Source organism: Melozone crissalis, unplaced genomic scaffold, assembly GCF_028551555.1.
Source record: "Melozone crissalis strain CALT ecotype California unplaced genomic scaffold, PUWL_Pcris_2 ptg000006l_1, whole genome shotgun sequence".
NCBI lineage: Eukaryota > Metazoa > Chordata > Aves > Passeriformes > Passerellidae > Melozone > Melozone crissalis.
Window position 1 is genome coordinate 8,872,501 of NW_026535784.1, and position 16,885 is coordinate 8,889,385.

Genomic DNA, 16,885 nt, shown 5'->3' on the forward strand with positions numbered 1-16,885 from the left:
TGCCTGCATTTAATCTGTAATGCAGTGTGTCTTAGACGTTTCAATCCCGTATTAATAGGTGGCATTACACATAACACCTATATAGCAGCAAAGCTAATACAGCTTGTGATTAAAAATGTTTAAAAATAGCTAATAAATCAGATTATCTTGAGGTATTATTTCTTGCAAGTCAAAATGGAGAGCAAAAAATCAACCCTAATTTTTAGTTTATGTATACACTGAAAATAGCAACAACAATAAAAATAAGCTTTTGTAGCAGACATATTCCATCTTCACTATTTTGCTACCTTTGGTAAATTACTGGGGCAGATCTTGAAGTTAAAAACCCATGTTTAGAAATAAGTGCACGCTTCACCCACTAAATATAGCAGCAGACTGTGTGCCCCTACGCAAAAACATTCTCATATCTAGTTTTAACTTTACATATAAAAATAACTTGGAGAAAATACAAAAAAACATTTTATTTTAACATGAAAATATCACAAAAATTAGTAAGCCTGAGATGTAGGGTTTTGGTGAAAAACAAGAGGCTTGTAGTGTTTTGGCTGCTGATAAAGATGCATGTATTGATAGCTGGGGTGAAAAGCAGAAGAATGCACTTATTTCTTCTGCATGTCAGTATCTTCAAACACAGTAAGCCACATGCACCCTTCTCTCCTTATGCAGATGCTGGTTCACCATGTTTAATTCCAGCGGAAGTGGATCTGACGTGGGCGGTCAGCCCCCTCCTTTACCAATGGCTTATGGAATTCACGTCCTGCACGAGAGTGGATATTTGCCCAACAAAACTCACAGTAATACTGCAGGCAAGTGACATTGGCACAAAAGAAAGGAGCAAACTTCCCACCGCACCGCGCACCCTGGCACTCGTCACACATCTGGTCATCCAACACGTATGGCTTTACCTCCACCTGTTGGAGCGAAACAGAAACAATTCCCATTAATAACTGTTTCTACTTGAAGTTGTATGAAGGCAATAATTTTTCTCTGGTGTAAAAAAGAACCCCAGAAAACCCCCTGAAATCTGCAGTCAATCGTATTAACGCCTTTATATAACTGATCAGTTACTACTCGTTATCATTTATCACCTACAGACCCATCTACACTGCAGAGCACCTCAAGGCAGACCTTTAGAAGTACTCTGTGCATGTAATAAACAGCCACATCAGGAATTTCCGCCAGTTTACCCTGAGAGAGCGTTCTTTGCAAATGACATTATGAATTTCAGTGCAGAAGAAAACACAATCACTCAAAGATCTCCTAACTGGACGTCAACATGACAATTCTATGTGGTTTAGCAAAAAAAGTAACTGAACATATGAGACTACCCTTTAACATACAAATTTTTTTTTTTTGAAGTACCAGTGTCTCTGCATGGACTACATTTGTATGCAAATTAAAAGTATTTTCTGCAGGCTGTAATGCAGATCTTTTAGCAGAGCTGTTCACTGTAAACTCACTCCCTATTTTTAAAATATGATCAAATTTGGCACTGGCAATTTTGGTAATCTATTACTTTCTCTTTCTGTGGCTTTGAACTGTATAGGAATTTGTATTCAATATAATTCTGAAAATATTTTTTAAAGACCATTTTGCAAGTCTACAGACAGCTACAAACACCTGTCTTACACAGCTTCTCTCTCCCAAACTCATCTGACTGCCAGAATGGAAAAGTGGCAGGAGTCCAGTGGTAAATATGCATTATGTCTTTGCAGAACTGTGCTGCTTCAGACTGCGATCAGACAGGAAGAAGTACTTCATAATAAAACACAAAATGAGTTGATGCAGTCATTAAGGAATGTATTGTTGTATCCCACATTTTCCTCACTGCTGCATGAGATTGTTATCCTTAGATACTAATACTTCTGAAGATTGCCACATATAGACATTGACTGTATGCTCTGTACTCAGACAGAATATTCCTCAAATACTAAGAAGTTTAAAATGTTACTTTTCTCAGTGTATTTCCAGAGGAAAAAATTTACATATCCAGCTACCTGCCCTGAAGTTTTACAGCTGAACAGGCTTCATGTTCTTAGCTTCAGAAGTACAGGCCATCCTAGAAATGTCAGAGTAAGTGTCTTCCAGTATTCTATATTCATTATGAGCTCTTCTTCTTATTTCACTACAATGACCTGCCTTATCACCAATTACACTCACTTTCCAATAAACAGCTACCTTAGCAGTAACTGTGTTCGTGGCTCAGAATTACTGAAAGCATGAAGCAGCATTTATTTCAAGCTTCAGTGCACTAATGCACCAAGATCAGTACGAAGATGATTTCAAAAATATTAGAGAAGCACTTTGGGGAATGGAAATATTACATGATGTCGATGCAGACTGCTGGCATATGAAAGTTAACAGTACTTTAATGAATTGTTTGGAGTTGAAGCTCCAAAGAAATGTTTGGAGCTGACCTTTCATACATGATAAAACAGAATGAGGAGTACTTTGCTGAAGAAAAACATCTGTTAGACAAACTAAATATACCTACACATCAAAAGAAGTGGAGAGAAGCTACGGAGAACTTAGTTAAGGAAGAAGTTAGCATCATAGACAATGTTTGTCAAGTGACTGCGGCACTAAGATTTCCAGTTAAGTTCGGAAAAGGTATGTGCAAAAAAATGCTATAAATACTTTGAATTGAAGTTCAGAAGGATAAACAGGTGAACTGCAAAATTTAGCAATTGAAAAAGACTTCTACACAAACAAAACTGGTTATGAAAAGAATGTGAAAGGACGGCAGACCTAGAGAAACTGGATATAACTGGTATGGAAGGCAATGCTGAGGTAAAGGGCAGAACAGGCTCTGCCTCGAGGATTTCAGTGAGATACAGACTTTATCACCTTCCTGGCCAACGTACACAAACACCTCAGGTGAAGGCAGTGCCCAAAGTAGGCCTAGCTTCCTCACTTACAAACTAGTGGTTTATAGATTTAAACTCACTGTTTGCTCATGTATAAATCAGCAGTAGTACTCATATCAGAGTATTTTCAGAGTCTGAAAAGGCATTAGTGTAAAAGCTCAGTGGAAGTAAAAAAGTATTTCTGAAAATAGTCTTTTTCATACTTTCAGCTGAGATTCAAGGTGTTCCCTAAAATGATGCTCTTCTCTAGGACTCCTCAGTAATGCAAATAACTGGGTGGTAATAAATATACATAATTATATAAATACGGTTTGACGTTATGGTTTAATTAAAGAAGATAATTTAAAAAATATAGATTAACCCTCCTCTCAGGTAAACAAAGAAGTTCATAAACCCTCTCCATCATGGGACTTAAAGACAAGTTTATTAAAATAGTTAAGATTTGGGACTACTGTATTTTGCCAGTGAAACATCTCAGGAGCAGCACACATTTTTAAAATAAGAAAAAAAATGAGTACGGTAATAAAAATGTGGAAATTCCAAATTTAAGAGAACACTTGAGTCAAGAGATGAATTTTTCAAGTGTTAGAAAGGCAACACTAAAGAAAGAACATAAATTACTTCAAAGAAGAAGCTTTAAGAATTCAGATATTTAAAGAGAAAACCTAGATCTTCCTGCCTTTTTCCCTCCACATCTCCAACCCACGAACAGCTATCTCCAGATTCTAACTATGCTTGGCGGGGGTTGTTTGGATTGTTTTGGTTCTTTTTTTTGGTAATGTGAGATTGAAGAAATCACTGAGTACTGTTTTTATAAATTAAGTTTCAATGGAATGGATGTAAGTCAAATATTGTGCTTCTTAGATTCAGCATTTGCAGTAGATTTTGTGTTGGTTTTTCTTTTTCCAAGCTCCAAGAGGCCTGCAGTGTTCCATCACCCATTAACAACCTACATCCTTTTCTCTGCAAACAGCAAGCAGTGCCATTTCAGATGCCTGCTTGACATCCAAAGAGCCCTTTAAATCTCTGGTGACCAATCATAAAAAACCAAAACCAGCAAAACAACGGATGTGCAACTGCAGCCCTCAAAATCAGGATCGTGCCTTCTCTTACAACATGGCACTGCCAGTCCACCATACACCTCTCTACTGCAAAGGACACGCTTCCCATGGGAAGAAGAAGACCAAGATAAAAGCTCCCCATGGCTTACAAGGTACAAGTCCACTTCTCCCACATTTGAGGGAGATATAATTTGTATTGGAACCAACTCCATGTCTCAATTTTCAAGTCAGGCGACTTCACAGACAAATGCCCGTTAGACAGTTCCTCAAAGAAACTAAATAGTACCCAATTCTGAAGCTAAATGACTCATTTAGCATTTGTTTAGAGGAAATTCTGGATCCTGGTCCTTACTCCCATTTTGTCCAAATTCTCAAATGCAAGATGTTTAACAGTTTTATATCCCCTCACCCAATGCCAGGCCATTTCTTCCTGTTACGCAAGTATCCAAAAAGCAGTTACAAGTCAGTGACAGCTGCAAGTCACAAGGATAGCAATCCCATGACCAAAATGTAGCCATCACATCTAATTTGAAGCCTAGATGACTACCCACATCCACACCTACTCATCCTCTGGGAAGGTCCATGTTTGGGGATTTCAGCTCATAAGGCAAGTGCTATTTGAGACACATACATAAAGCTGAATTACTCTGCCTATCTGAAAGGAGAGAAGCACATGCTGCCTCCTCAGAGCAGACTTCTGTTAACTGTACTACCTTTTTCTTGTGTCTTTGATCTGTAGAGGAGACTGGACCTTGAACTACTTTACTTACTTGACCCTTCTTCCTGTAAGACCATAGTTTTTTCATTTTTTTAAGAACACCTATTAATGCCAGACTATCTCTGCAGCTCTTGAAATCAAAACTAGTGACCCTTAAAACTGACATAATTTAGATGCCAGTTTTGCTACTCTTACACTTCTAATTAGGAGTTATGAAGTTCACTAGTCTTCTTAATGTAAGTCAGTTTTACTTTTCCTAGGAATAAGCATCTGTAGCAAATAGAAATATGCATTGGTTAAGTACTAAGAAGACTTTAAAACAGAAAAAGTAAGACCTTTTGTATTTTAAGTTAAGCCTCACCAACTTTCTGAACACTGACAATTAAGGCTGAAATTAAGGGCAGTTTGTAAGTATCAAGCTAATCTGAAGCCAATGAATACAAGAGTTTCTTATGAATGACAGAGGAATTATCACAGTATTTGGTTTCATTAGAATATGGGAGAGAGATTTTCAAGCCCTTTGCCTGTACACAATAAAACCAGGAACTCCAGAATGGGAAGAACATATGGTCCAACATATGTCAAAGGAACAAACTGCTGCTCTGTGGAAACATGTTGTTTGTCTGGGGGCATTCAGCCATACTCCTGAAAGTAGTGGAGTTACATGAATGCTAAAAAAAATAAAGAAGCTGCCTTGAAAGCAAATCACATGCAATGCTACCACACTCTGAGAAGTTTGTTTACAGAGCAAAACTCTTTTTTTAAAATTTCTGTGTAACTTACTCGTTTATCAATGTCGCCATGCTGAAGTTGAACAAACCGAGCACTGATGGCAGCAATGTAACTCTGCTGATTGGAAAAAGCAACACGTCCAGCACCTTTAGGGTATTTCAGCTCAGGGTCAGTGTCAATTCCTGCGTAACAAACTCCCCCGTAGAGACGGTCCATGATCATGGCCAATTCCACTATTAAGAAACAAAACTGCATTTATTCAAAGTATTCTTACACTACAAACTTTAAAAATACGAGAAAAGTTAATTTTAATTATCAATTTTGCAAGAGCCAATGAAACAGTAATAACAAGATTAAAAATATTAAAGAAATAATACTGAGTAAGCTATTCATTACCCAGCAGATAGATCTTTCACACTGTGGGTACATAAATCCAAGGAACAATGGAATTGTATGTTCTTGATAACATGGAACTAGAACTCCAGAGTAGTTTTCTTCAGAGGATTTCAGCAAAAGAGTTTTTGGGTAGGCATTGGAATGTAAGCTGTATAAAATAGATCCTCATGCCACAAATTCCTTGGTAAGAGTTCTCTGGCTGTCCTAATGCTCTACCTCCTACTTGAATTTAAAAATGTAGTTAGCATTTTTTCATCGGCCACAAAGAACTTGATTATCTCTACAGTGCTACACTTACCATAGATACTGAAGTACAGACAAACAAAAATTTCAAATTTTACAGATCAAGTACCTTGGCAATCCTCTGAGTGCCAAATTATACTGAATTCGGTTGCAATTCACTGGGGTGGAAAACACTGGTTTTTCAGAATTAGTACCCTCTGAAATAGGTTATAGAGGTGTCAGCAGTCCTTGATGTTCAATAGCTGTTTGAGGAATCTCCCTAAGTTTTACTGCTTTTGTGAAGTCATTATTCTTATTTCACAGTGCCATAAAAATTTCATTTTTACATATACAGGGCATTTGTGAGCTAAGCATAAGAATGCATCCATTAAATTTATCACAGACATTCAGCACAGTAATATGGAGCACTGGACTGAATTTAAAGAAAAATTAATCTGTACTTGGAACATACTGTGTTTACACTCATTTACAGAGCTTGTATTACAGTCAAAAGTAGAGTCTTAAAAGTAAAATACCAAAAAAGCTTGAGCATTGTAGGTCCAAGATAGAAAAATTTAAGATCCTTCGTATCTCAAATTGGCACTATTACTTCTCGGTTTTCTTACATCTTTCATCTAAAAGTTCATCTTTCTCTAAGAATAAAATTCATTACTAGCTATGAAAGACTAATGAAATCCAGAAGCCATTCTAATAATAAAGGGGATTTCAACCACTGTATGGTTTGCTTCTGCTTCCAACATCCACTGCAGCCCACTTCTAGAACACTACCTAAAACATTGTAAAAGGCTGCTGCAGACAATCTGAAAAAGCAAACTATCCAGGCTGTACATCAACCATTCCACAGCTACAGAAATATTTATTTTTTCCTTCACACCTCTGGCAAGGGTCTAGAAAGAGTCCTGCAATCTCATATAATGTTGTGCCATAAAAGATAGTGCTAGCTCTCTCAATTTCTTCCTTTTTCCTCTACGCCTACTTGTTCAAATACTCTATCACTGGTTGTGTGTGTAACCTGACAGCAGCAGAAAGTAGCTAATGCACAATGACAAGCAGGTACAAATGCCACTCCACAGTCATGGAGCAGGGCAGAGATGTTTCCATAGCATTATTTTAAAACCAAACCCTTAGTTTTATGCCTCTTGTGACATAGATTACATTACAGCTATAAAGAGATAACACCTTCCAGCAAATCTCAATGATGAATTGTGATTTATGGCCAAACCTACACAGTAGAAAAATTCAAGAATACATGAATATTGTACAGCAGTCAAAACTACCAAGACTGTTCAATCCATATCTAGCTACAAAAAATTATGCATAGTACAAATTATTTCTAATACTTTCTTACTTTAAAAAATTGCCACAGATTCTACTCACCAGCTCTTAATGGTCTAGGGACTCCTCCAACAAAAATTGTTTTCCGAGGATCAAGTGGTTGCGAACCGTCCATCACAAAGTCACTATCACTTAGATTCCAGGGACGGATCTGAACCTATTAAATGGGGAAAGAAAACAGTATCCTACTTCAGGTTTCACTACAATGTGGAAATATGTTCATCAGCCTATACAAATTTTTAGTCATAACCTAATTACTGTAGCATGTCTAGTTGCTTTGTTTTAATCCTATTAATTCAAAAGACTACAATTTTTAAACAATGCAAGTGTTCCAGATGTTGAGCTCTGCCAACAGTAGTTTACTTTTGTTTTTTTTCATCTTCACAATTTCCAATGCTGTTTTAGACAGATGGCAGCCATAGCCTGCAGGCCACTGACGGTACTTACTGGCTTGTCCTTGATAGTGGGGCTGGAAACACACAGATAGAGCTTTCCATCTTCTTCAATGCAGGCATCAATCAGGGCCTGTACAGAACTCTCTTCTTGGAACAGGAGGAATGCGTAACCTGGAAAAGAACCCAAACCAATTGATTGCTTTTCTATCTTTATTTTACAGAATCATCTTTGCCACTCATTTTTCTACACAAAAGAAAGTCAAACCAATTCTTTCATATTAGTCATCTTCTTTAACTATGTACTACATTGCCATAATTAACAGAACTTCCATCTGTAAAGTAATTGTCAGATGAGACTAATAACCAAATAAAAGCAAACGTGTCTGCTCTATCATGCACTGTAAGTCTAGGCTAAACATCATTCATTGGCTGCAATGGACATTATACAATGAAAATCCGACTTGGCACAAAGGACTAATCTCTATTCTGGAGATTAGATCAAAGTATTTTATTACGTAAGTGACCCAGCAAACCTTTCAAACACTACCAAAAAAAAAATTTAAAAAATGCTTATTTAATGCTACATAAAACCAAACAGTCAGACAAGCAAAGAACATGACATATTACTTTCACAGTTACAATATGAGATACACTGAATTTGTTACTTTACAAATACCTCAATAGCATAATTAGGGTAGTATACTAAAACAAACTTTAAAGCGACCATAACTCACATTTCTTTCTGAGATTACTACCAAGTTTAGAATTTTCACAAAGTTACGTCTTATGACTTTGATGGAGAAGTAAATGCTGAAGCAGCTGCCCTAGAGTGAGCTTGGCAAAAGGGAACATGGATGCTTTACCAAGCCTTTTGGAAATCTTGCTGTATTTCTGCAAGAAGCTAACGAATCAGCAGCCACTTACTGCAAACAGACACTGCAGGTCATCAAGGTAAAGGTGGTAGGGTGTATCTTGAAGACCATTAAAGAATCAGTGCATTAACAATGTAAGATTTAAAAAACAAATGCACAACTGATTTTAGACATTTGGGAACAAGAACAGGATTTTAAGAAAAAGTTGTAAGGTCCATACTGGTCCTTCCAAAGCTGTACCTTATTTCTTACCCCTGATACCACAGTCCCATCATAGCTACATAAATGGGACACATGACAGGATTTCATGTATTCTATATTTTTATTTTTATCTTACTTAGTTTCATAACAAATATGTCATAAGGAATCTCTGGACTTGGGCTGAAGTATTTTCTTGTAAAGTCTATTCTTCACTGCTGAACTGTAATTTTTTAATGACAACCTGTTTAACTTAAGTTTAATCAGCAATAAGCAATAATTTAGATTCAAAATCTGTTTTAATGGGAATATATTACAGTATTTATCACAGAATTTAAAGACCACATATTAACCATTATAAACTTAGTGAATGAGGGCATGTGCCAACTGGCATGGGTGAGATAAGCTCCATGTGAGTGTCCTTACTCGGTCAGAAGGCCACACACATTCCAGTTTGAATGGAGAGCCCAGTACAAGAATGATGAGCGCGCAAAAACTTGATTAATCAAAGGGAGGGTTAATTGCACAATACTGTAAAAGGAATCAGAGATACAAAGATTCTCCAGATACTGATTTTTCATCAGTTCTTCTCCTAATGCAGTTCAAAGGTACTGCCATGTGGTTCCAGATATACAAGGTTGGTAAGTGCCTCCATATAATCTATGTCTGTAGCTATTAACATGCTTAACTGCAGCAAAAATATAGAAAATTCACGTATAAGAACTCAAGAAGTGATAAAGATTATTGGAGATTTCACAGAATATTCTGAGTTGGATGGGACACAACGATCTCTGAGTCCATGTCTTAAATAAATAACCCATGCAGAGACTGAATCCACAACCTCCATTTTTATTAGCACCATGCTCTAAACAACTGAGCTAATCTCAGGGTCACTTCATACTACCACTCCTGACATGGAAAGGAAAGCAATAGAAAAAACATACATTAATACTGCCTTCTCCACCTCATCTGAAAAACATGTACATGTCTTTTTTTGCCCCACTTAGTTCAAAGCCTCAGAAAGCCTTGTGTCATGAACTCAGCTGCACTACTCCCCTCTGAAGGAGCAGTACACAGCTCTAGACCTTCAATGATTTACAATGCTCACTAAAGAGATGGACTGGTGAGCACTGGAACAGAAAGCACATTAGGTAAGTTTGAAAAGCTGAGATGATTCAAGAGTCCTACCAGATTAAAATTTTTCATGGTATTCATTAAAAATTTTATTTTGGTATTAATTATTTAGAGAACAAATAAAAAGCAAAGCATTCTGGACTAGATTCATGCTAACAGGATTTTGTTAGCAAGGAAAAGAATTATTTATTTCAAAGTAATATGAAAGTTTACCAGAGGGAGAAAACATGCTTCTTGTTATGCATATTCTGTGTAGAAATCAGAGAGCAGCTTTAAGTTTTATCAACCTTCAGCTAATTCCTGCCACTAATGGCTTAGAGGAGGAGTCAAGAAAATCAGTGCAAGCCAGCATGGCACTGCCCATGTAGTGCCATGCCAGTGACTGCAGTGGTATATTGGGTTGGGGCTGGTTGTCCTGACACACCCTCCACAGTCTGAGGGCACTAAATGGCCTCAGTGCAGTGCAATTCTTGTCTAGAAACTGCTGCACCTTAACTTATATCAGAAAGAACCAGTCCAAGCTGCAGGTTAATACAGACAATGGATCTATATAACCCATCTTTCAGTTTTTCCTTTAGTCATCTTTGATGGAGAATAAACTCCATAATACATGTAAGGTGAAAAAATGTGGTGCTGGACTATATTTGTGAGACCCATGTATCCAGTCTTTTAGATACCCTCAGTCTGGGTAAATGAATCAAACTCAATGTGCTCATGTTACAGTGACCTGAATTGTCCTCTATACTTCACTGGCTGTACTGGCCAGATTCACATTGATTAAAGGAAGCTTAGACACTAATCACATATGAAGATACCTACAGTTACTTGCCTGAATCCTGAGTTTGATCCTATCCAGTGTGATCAAAGTAGCAGGTAACAAGTTCAACAGAATTTGTATGGACCTGGGGTTTTGCTTCTGAAACTAGAAGCAGAACATTTCCAACTTGAGTTTTTCAGCTAGTCAGCTCTGAGTTAGCAAGTGGGAACCTTGAAGAAAGAAGTAACTGCACAACTGTTGTCATACAAGGCAGCAGAAACAATCAGTTAGAATAAGACTGGGGACATTGTCCTGTTTAAATCAGATTATCCTCTGAGACAGCCTATAAATAGTACAGAGGTCACAAACAACTGGATGTATTTTGGAAGGCATTTTTTGAATTTCCATATCTTTATGGCACCATTTCTTTGTGAGCTTCATTATCAGAAGGAGGAGTCCTCAACCCAGAGCAAGTTACTTTGGACATGTGTATTGTTTCACAAATAAGTGTATTTGCCAACTACGTAATAACATGAGTTATGATAAACAGTGGCAAGTCAGAAAGGAAGGAATTCTGCATCGCAGTTGGCAGATCACTCTCACAGACTTTGTACTTTGAGCTGAACTGAGGTTTTTTTTCAGAACAGAACTTCCTTGTAAGATCAGTGTGAAGTTGTAAAAATTCCTGTTATGTTTCGATCTAATTTTGTGGTGAACCACCACAAAATGTAATTAGTTAAGAACAAGCAGTTGGTGTTTCTCAGGAGGCAGCCAGCCTTGATGGATCAAGACACTTTCTGAATTTCTTTCAGCAAGGAAACACTTATTATGAACTTGGCCTTCCCTCAGGACCTTCTGTAAGCAGAGAGCTTGGAAGGAAGCACAGTCTGGAAAACTGAACAGTAACAAAAAAAAAAAAGCTAAAAAAAAAAACAACCCAAAACAAAACAGGCTTACAGGCTTCATCTCTTCATCACAGAGAAGAGTTACATGAATTAGTCCAGAATGGCCTAATTCTGAGATGTCTTTGGAAAGCAATACTATAGCAAGTCTCTAATGAAAATGAACAAAGAAAAATATTGACACCAAATTAATTTCATGCAGAATAACAATTTAGAAAATGGAGACTGAAAATAATAAAAAACATTAATTCTCTGAACTAATATAGTATGTATTTCTCAACTGGCAATCACTGACTAATCTCAAAGCTTTTTTTTGCCTATCCTTAGCCATTTCAGATATCTTATTAATGTATGTATAAATGGTTCTTGTCTGTTCACACAAGTAATACCAATGAAAGACAATTTTTAATGAAATTCTTCTACAAAATAATTATGGGTCATATGTATTGCTTTGACTAAAAGAGATATGTACACAGTAACACTCAGCAGTTGTGTGTTTCAAGAGTATTTACAAAGAGAAATTGACACTGTATTGTAAATGTGTTAGGCTACGTACAAAAAATACTGAATAATTCAGCAAACTAAAAGTTCGGCTGAAATGTTAAGATAGAACACTAAATGCTTTTATTTTTCAAGTAAGGATCAGTTAACCATGGGAAATCAACTTAGCATTTAGGTTGCAAGTGTTTCCTGAATTAATTAGATCAATACACTGAAGTTCTTCTATTTGTATTTTCTCTGCCTTTAAGAAGCTCTACTTACAACACAGTTTGGATTTTTTTCTTACTGCAGTAATTATAAACAACCCAACTATATGAAAAAGCTTTATCAAATAAGGAAGGCTGAAAATACATCCTTAAGATGTTCAGATGCTGAGACAGGACTATCTCCTTGGAAACGAATGCCAGAATCCATTCCTTTCAGGTAGGAATATATTACATCTTCTGTCTTCTATATATTCATCACAGACTCTGTAAGATGCATCTTCTTCAAAGAATTCCTTGGGAATTTCTCTTGGTAATTCATGAAGAGAGATGCAGTCTAAGATAATCAAATTTAACTTGACAGTAGCTTTGTGGGCTGGGCTGACAATGAAGAAAGCCAAAGTCTCTTTTTTTGTCTTAAAATTTCCATGTAGCATTCATAAATGCTATTCAAATGCTTTCAATTCCATTTCCCACTCTTTAGAGGGCCCATCGGGGATAATAATCCTGTCTTTTCCCCAGCACAGATGCACAGATAAATAATCAGTTTACAAAAGAACTATACCTACATTTGTCACTTCCACAGAAGGAATGAATTGCTGCATTCTCTACAAAATCAATAATTTCTGCTTTGCTTTCATGTCTGGATCACACGTCTGCATTTATTTTATATGTAACAATACACGACTGTACATATACAGAGATATCCTAGTGACTTAACTACTTGATCTACAGAACAGTTTTTCCAACACTTTGTAAGTAATAGTAAAAATATAATCTAACAGCAACACTAGAAATAATTTAAAAGAAAAAAAAATCAATATTTAACAATTTAACAAAAAGATTAGAGCTTCAACAGGAAGTTCATCTTAAAAGTGAAAGATGCATATTTGATTATCTTGACCACTTAAGCAAATACATCCTTCTGCATCCTGCCTTTAACCTCCTAGGAAAATATTTATCTAAGATTTTGTCTTAAAAAATTTGATCAAATTTCAGTTTTGGAAACTAGACAGAAATACAAATACAGAAGTGATGATCAGTGATGCATGCAACCTACAGAGTGTTGACCTGATCAGGCTCAGTAACAAAATAACACGTTTTAGACTCAGTATGTAAAGGAACCACACCTGGACCTGCACTGAACCAACAGATTTAAGTGTTCACAGGGACTCTACATTATACCCTTTGGAAAAAGATGAGAGTGTTTCCAAGAGCAAGATTGGCACTCAGTAACAGGTCAAAACCTTCTAACTCTCTTACCTTTTGGTGGAAAATAGGACTTGCTCTCTGCTTTGTGAGGCCAGTCTACTACCAAGGGCCCAAATCGTCTGAAGCTGGCAGTAATTTCATCTAAAAACATGTAAAATAGTTGCAATTAAAGGAAAATACATAACTCAATGAAAAATACTATCAAGTAAAGACCCTTGCTTCTAGCAAAAGTTGACATTTCATTGGAAGAAAAACAAAACAAAATTTACAATTTTCATAAACAAAAGACTTAAATAGATCCATCTTCCAGAGTGTTAATATTTATACAATGTATTTCTGGTGATTTTTAATCTTACATTTGGTTTTTATTGCTTAAAACCAGCAGCATTTCAGAAGCATATGGGCAGCTAAAGCCATGTGTGTAAACTTGTGTGGTACTTCCCTAAATTCAAATCACAACCTGGTTTGAATAAAATCAAATAAATTTACTGTTTAGTGATGTACAGTTCAGAGCTTTTTAAGTAGATATTTATATACCAAGTAACACCACAATTAAAATTCTAGCAATTTCCTACATATAGGAAATATTTACAGGATATCTGCTCTATAGCAGACACTATGCATGTATCAGAGACAGAAATTTGAAATTATCTATTTAGAGGTGCTCCCAGCAACCATGAACAGCTTTGCTGCAAGATCTACCATGCCCCTTGCTCAACTTTGAGTTCTTCCTATCCCAGCCACACCTACACGTCAGTGACTGGAAAAGCCTTGGCCAAGGGTTAAAAATACTCTGAACTATATAAAAGCAGCAACTCAAACACAACTACGATCAATTTCTTTCAGTCATATCCTGCCATCATCATATAAACAGGGAGGAGAGAAATAAAATGTATTTCCATGTGGTTTTGTTTAGCATTAGTGTTATAGGCAACTGTGCTGAAGCACATCAAAATAAATCCCTTAGTAGATTATAGGAGGGCATTCCAATGAAAATGGAACCAAAATCTGGCCTTTCCATGTCTGAAAGTTAATTAAATGCAGTCAGCTTATTCGGTTTGCATGTTATTCTAGGATTACCATGAACCTCCTAATAGAACTTCCACTTATACTAGAAAGTTAACATGCAATTTACATTTATCTGCACAGGAGAAACCTCATATTAAACAGCACAATTACTTCAAATCACCACTGGTGTACAAAGCCATTTCAGCTGGCCAACAATCTGAGTTTCTGTAGTACAGTCTCTTCAACGCATCAAGAGTGCTCTGCCACTTGACCTTCCTCTGCCTAAGTTTCTATTTCTCATCAGGAATAACGTTAACCTTTCTATATCACTGCTGAGATCTTCAGGTAATAGTAAAATAGAATATGAAATTCATTTACAAATGGAAATTTCCCATGACTACAGAATATAGCAGGCACAGATAGAGGAGGGCTAAGATGTATTTGAAAGGAATATGCAAGATAAGCAGGAGCACACACTCTAGGCATTACATGCAACTCTAATCTGCAAGTGCAGAATCAGAAACAACTGCAACACCCCAAAACAAAAAAGATGATAATAAGCTCAACACACCCATCAACTTACATAAAGAACAAATAGTTACAGCCTTTTGCACAACATTATTTTTAAGCTGAGTGGCTTATTTTTACTACTCAAGTCAGGTTTTTCATGGCCTGTTTTTGTTTCTCCCTCCCAACGTAGTGTGCTTGGTTTCCAGGCAGCTCACCTTCATCAATATCCGGTGGAAGCCCTCCAACGAACACCTTCCGAGAGAAACGCTCGATTCGTTCTCCGTTCTGATGAGCTGAATAGCAGGTGGGGGAATTCAGGACTCCAACTTGATCACTGTGCCCATCATCCAGCAAGCCATCATCTATTGGGAAGAGGGAAGAACGGCCTTAAAAAGAAAAGATAATAATGTACATTAAAATAATTTTGTGGCAGTACGTGGCTTTGTAATTTTAGGGAATGGGGAATAGCAGTCTGGAGAGTCAAAATGAAAACACCAAGATATTAGAAACGTTCATATTAGTGTAAAGAAAAATTAGGAGAATGAAAAAATGTGTTAAACTTCAAAATGGAATTTCAAGATTGCAAGCTGACATCACTCGAAGTGTACACTTCATATTACATTATATGGTAGTTGCTCTGCTGCATCCAGTAGATAAGTGGTAATTTTGTTTTAAGCAAAGGGTCTTATTTATGAAAAGAAAATATTACAGATTGTTTAAGTGAGCTTTGTTAGTTTGCCTTTGGTTTAGCTTCAAGTTAAACTGATCATTTCCTCCACCTGAATAAGTACAGTGTGTCTAAACTCCTTAAATTTTAATTGAATAGGGAAACAAACATCCCTATGACAAGTTTCAAACATGTATTTCTAAAGGTATTGGATACTGCTAACATAAGAATACACTCAATTTCTAAGAAAGCAAAAGAGAATTTTAGTAAATGTGTAAAATGTAACACTTGAAAAATGAGTCACAATGCTGATTTATTCTTCTCACTCTCAATTTACTAGTTTTGGAGGGAAGCCTTGTGGCAGTTCCTAACATGTAGTAAACTCCAGTGAGTTTACTGTTACCCTGAAAAGCAAGTGCAAAATCTGAGAAGTTTACAGGATGACTTTGCAAATGCAATCTGACCCAAACAGACACTTGGAGCGCAGAGGGAAGTGAAAATATGGTAATTCTGTCCCACATATTTCTTCCCCATTTCATATTTACAAATTTTGTAGAACTCTGAACAAAAAAAAATTCAGAAGGCCAGGATATTTATCTTGGCATATTCTATCTTTTATTGCTTTAGTCAGCAACATAAAGATTAATGATAGTTTCAAATTCAGAACTCAGTCTTTTAATTGCAAAAAGCCCCAAATGAAAGACTCTGTGAAGCAAAGCAAATGATCCACATCACTATTTCTTCTGAAATGCCATTTTCCCTGTTAGCCACTTATTTAAAAAATAATCATTAATTAAATCAACTGCTTCCCCAAAAGAAGCAAGACAGCCAAATCAAAAAACAACCTAGCACACTTCTGGGAAGCAAGCTAGTTTTTGATTTTAAACAGACAAGTTCTTCCAGATTCACCCACTGAAAACCCATAGTCAGGATCAGTAGGTCCCTGACAGCTGAGTCCGCAGTACCTTGGCTGTGAGCAATACTGCAGACTTTAATTCACCAGCTCAGGAGAACATTAGCAGTAAAGCCTGGCAGGAATACCAGCAGACCCAGTGCTGACCAGCTGGGGTGACAGCAGTATGAAAGCCCTTAATTTCCAGAACACCGCCTCAGAACCAGATGTTTAAAAGACAAGTGTGGAAAACAGCAAATATTGACCAATGACTTATGTTAC

The 16,885-nt window shown here is 36.7% G+C and overlaps 1 protein-coding gene across 2 annotated transcripts in view; it reads right to left on the minus strand.

The window, feature by feature from the left end:
• The window catches only part of CPEB2 (cytoplasmic polyadenylation element binding protein 2), a 51,559-nt gene that overhangs the window by 3,052 nt on the left and 31,622 nt on the right, over positions 1–16,885 (minus strand). For both annotated transcript variants that reach the window (XM_054293524.1, XM_054293516.1), the window contains 6 exons: positions 15,260–15,430; positions 13,578–13,667; positions 7,800–7,918; positions 7,395–7,509; positions 5,430–5,611; positions 1–911 (listed from right to left, as the gene is read on the minus strand). The exon at positions 1–911 is cut by the window's left edge and continues 3,052 nt beyond it. In XM_054293524.1, the coding sequence (XP_054149499.1) occupies positions 684–911; positions 5,430–5,611; positions 7,395–7,509; positions 7,800–7,918; positions 13,578–13,667; positions 15,260–15,430 (905 nt within the window). In that variant the 3' untranslated portion in view covers positions 1–683. The remainder of the gene's footprint in view (positions 912–5,429; positions 5,612–7,394; positions 7,510–7,799; positions 7,919–13,577; positions 13,668–15,259; positions 15,431–16,885) is intronic.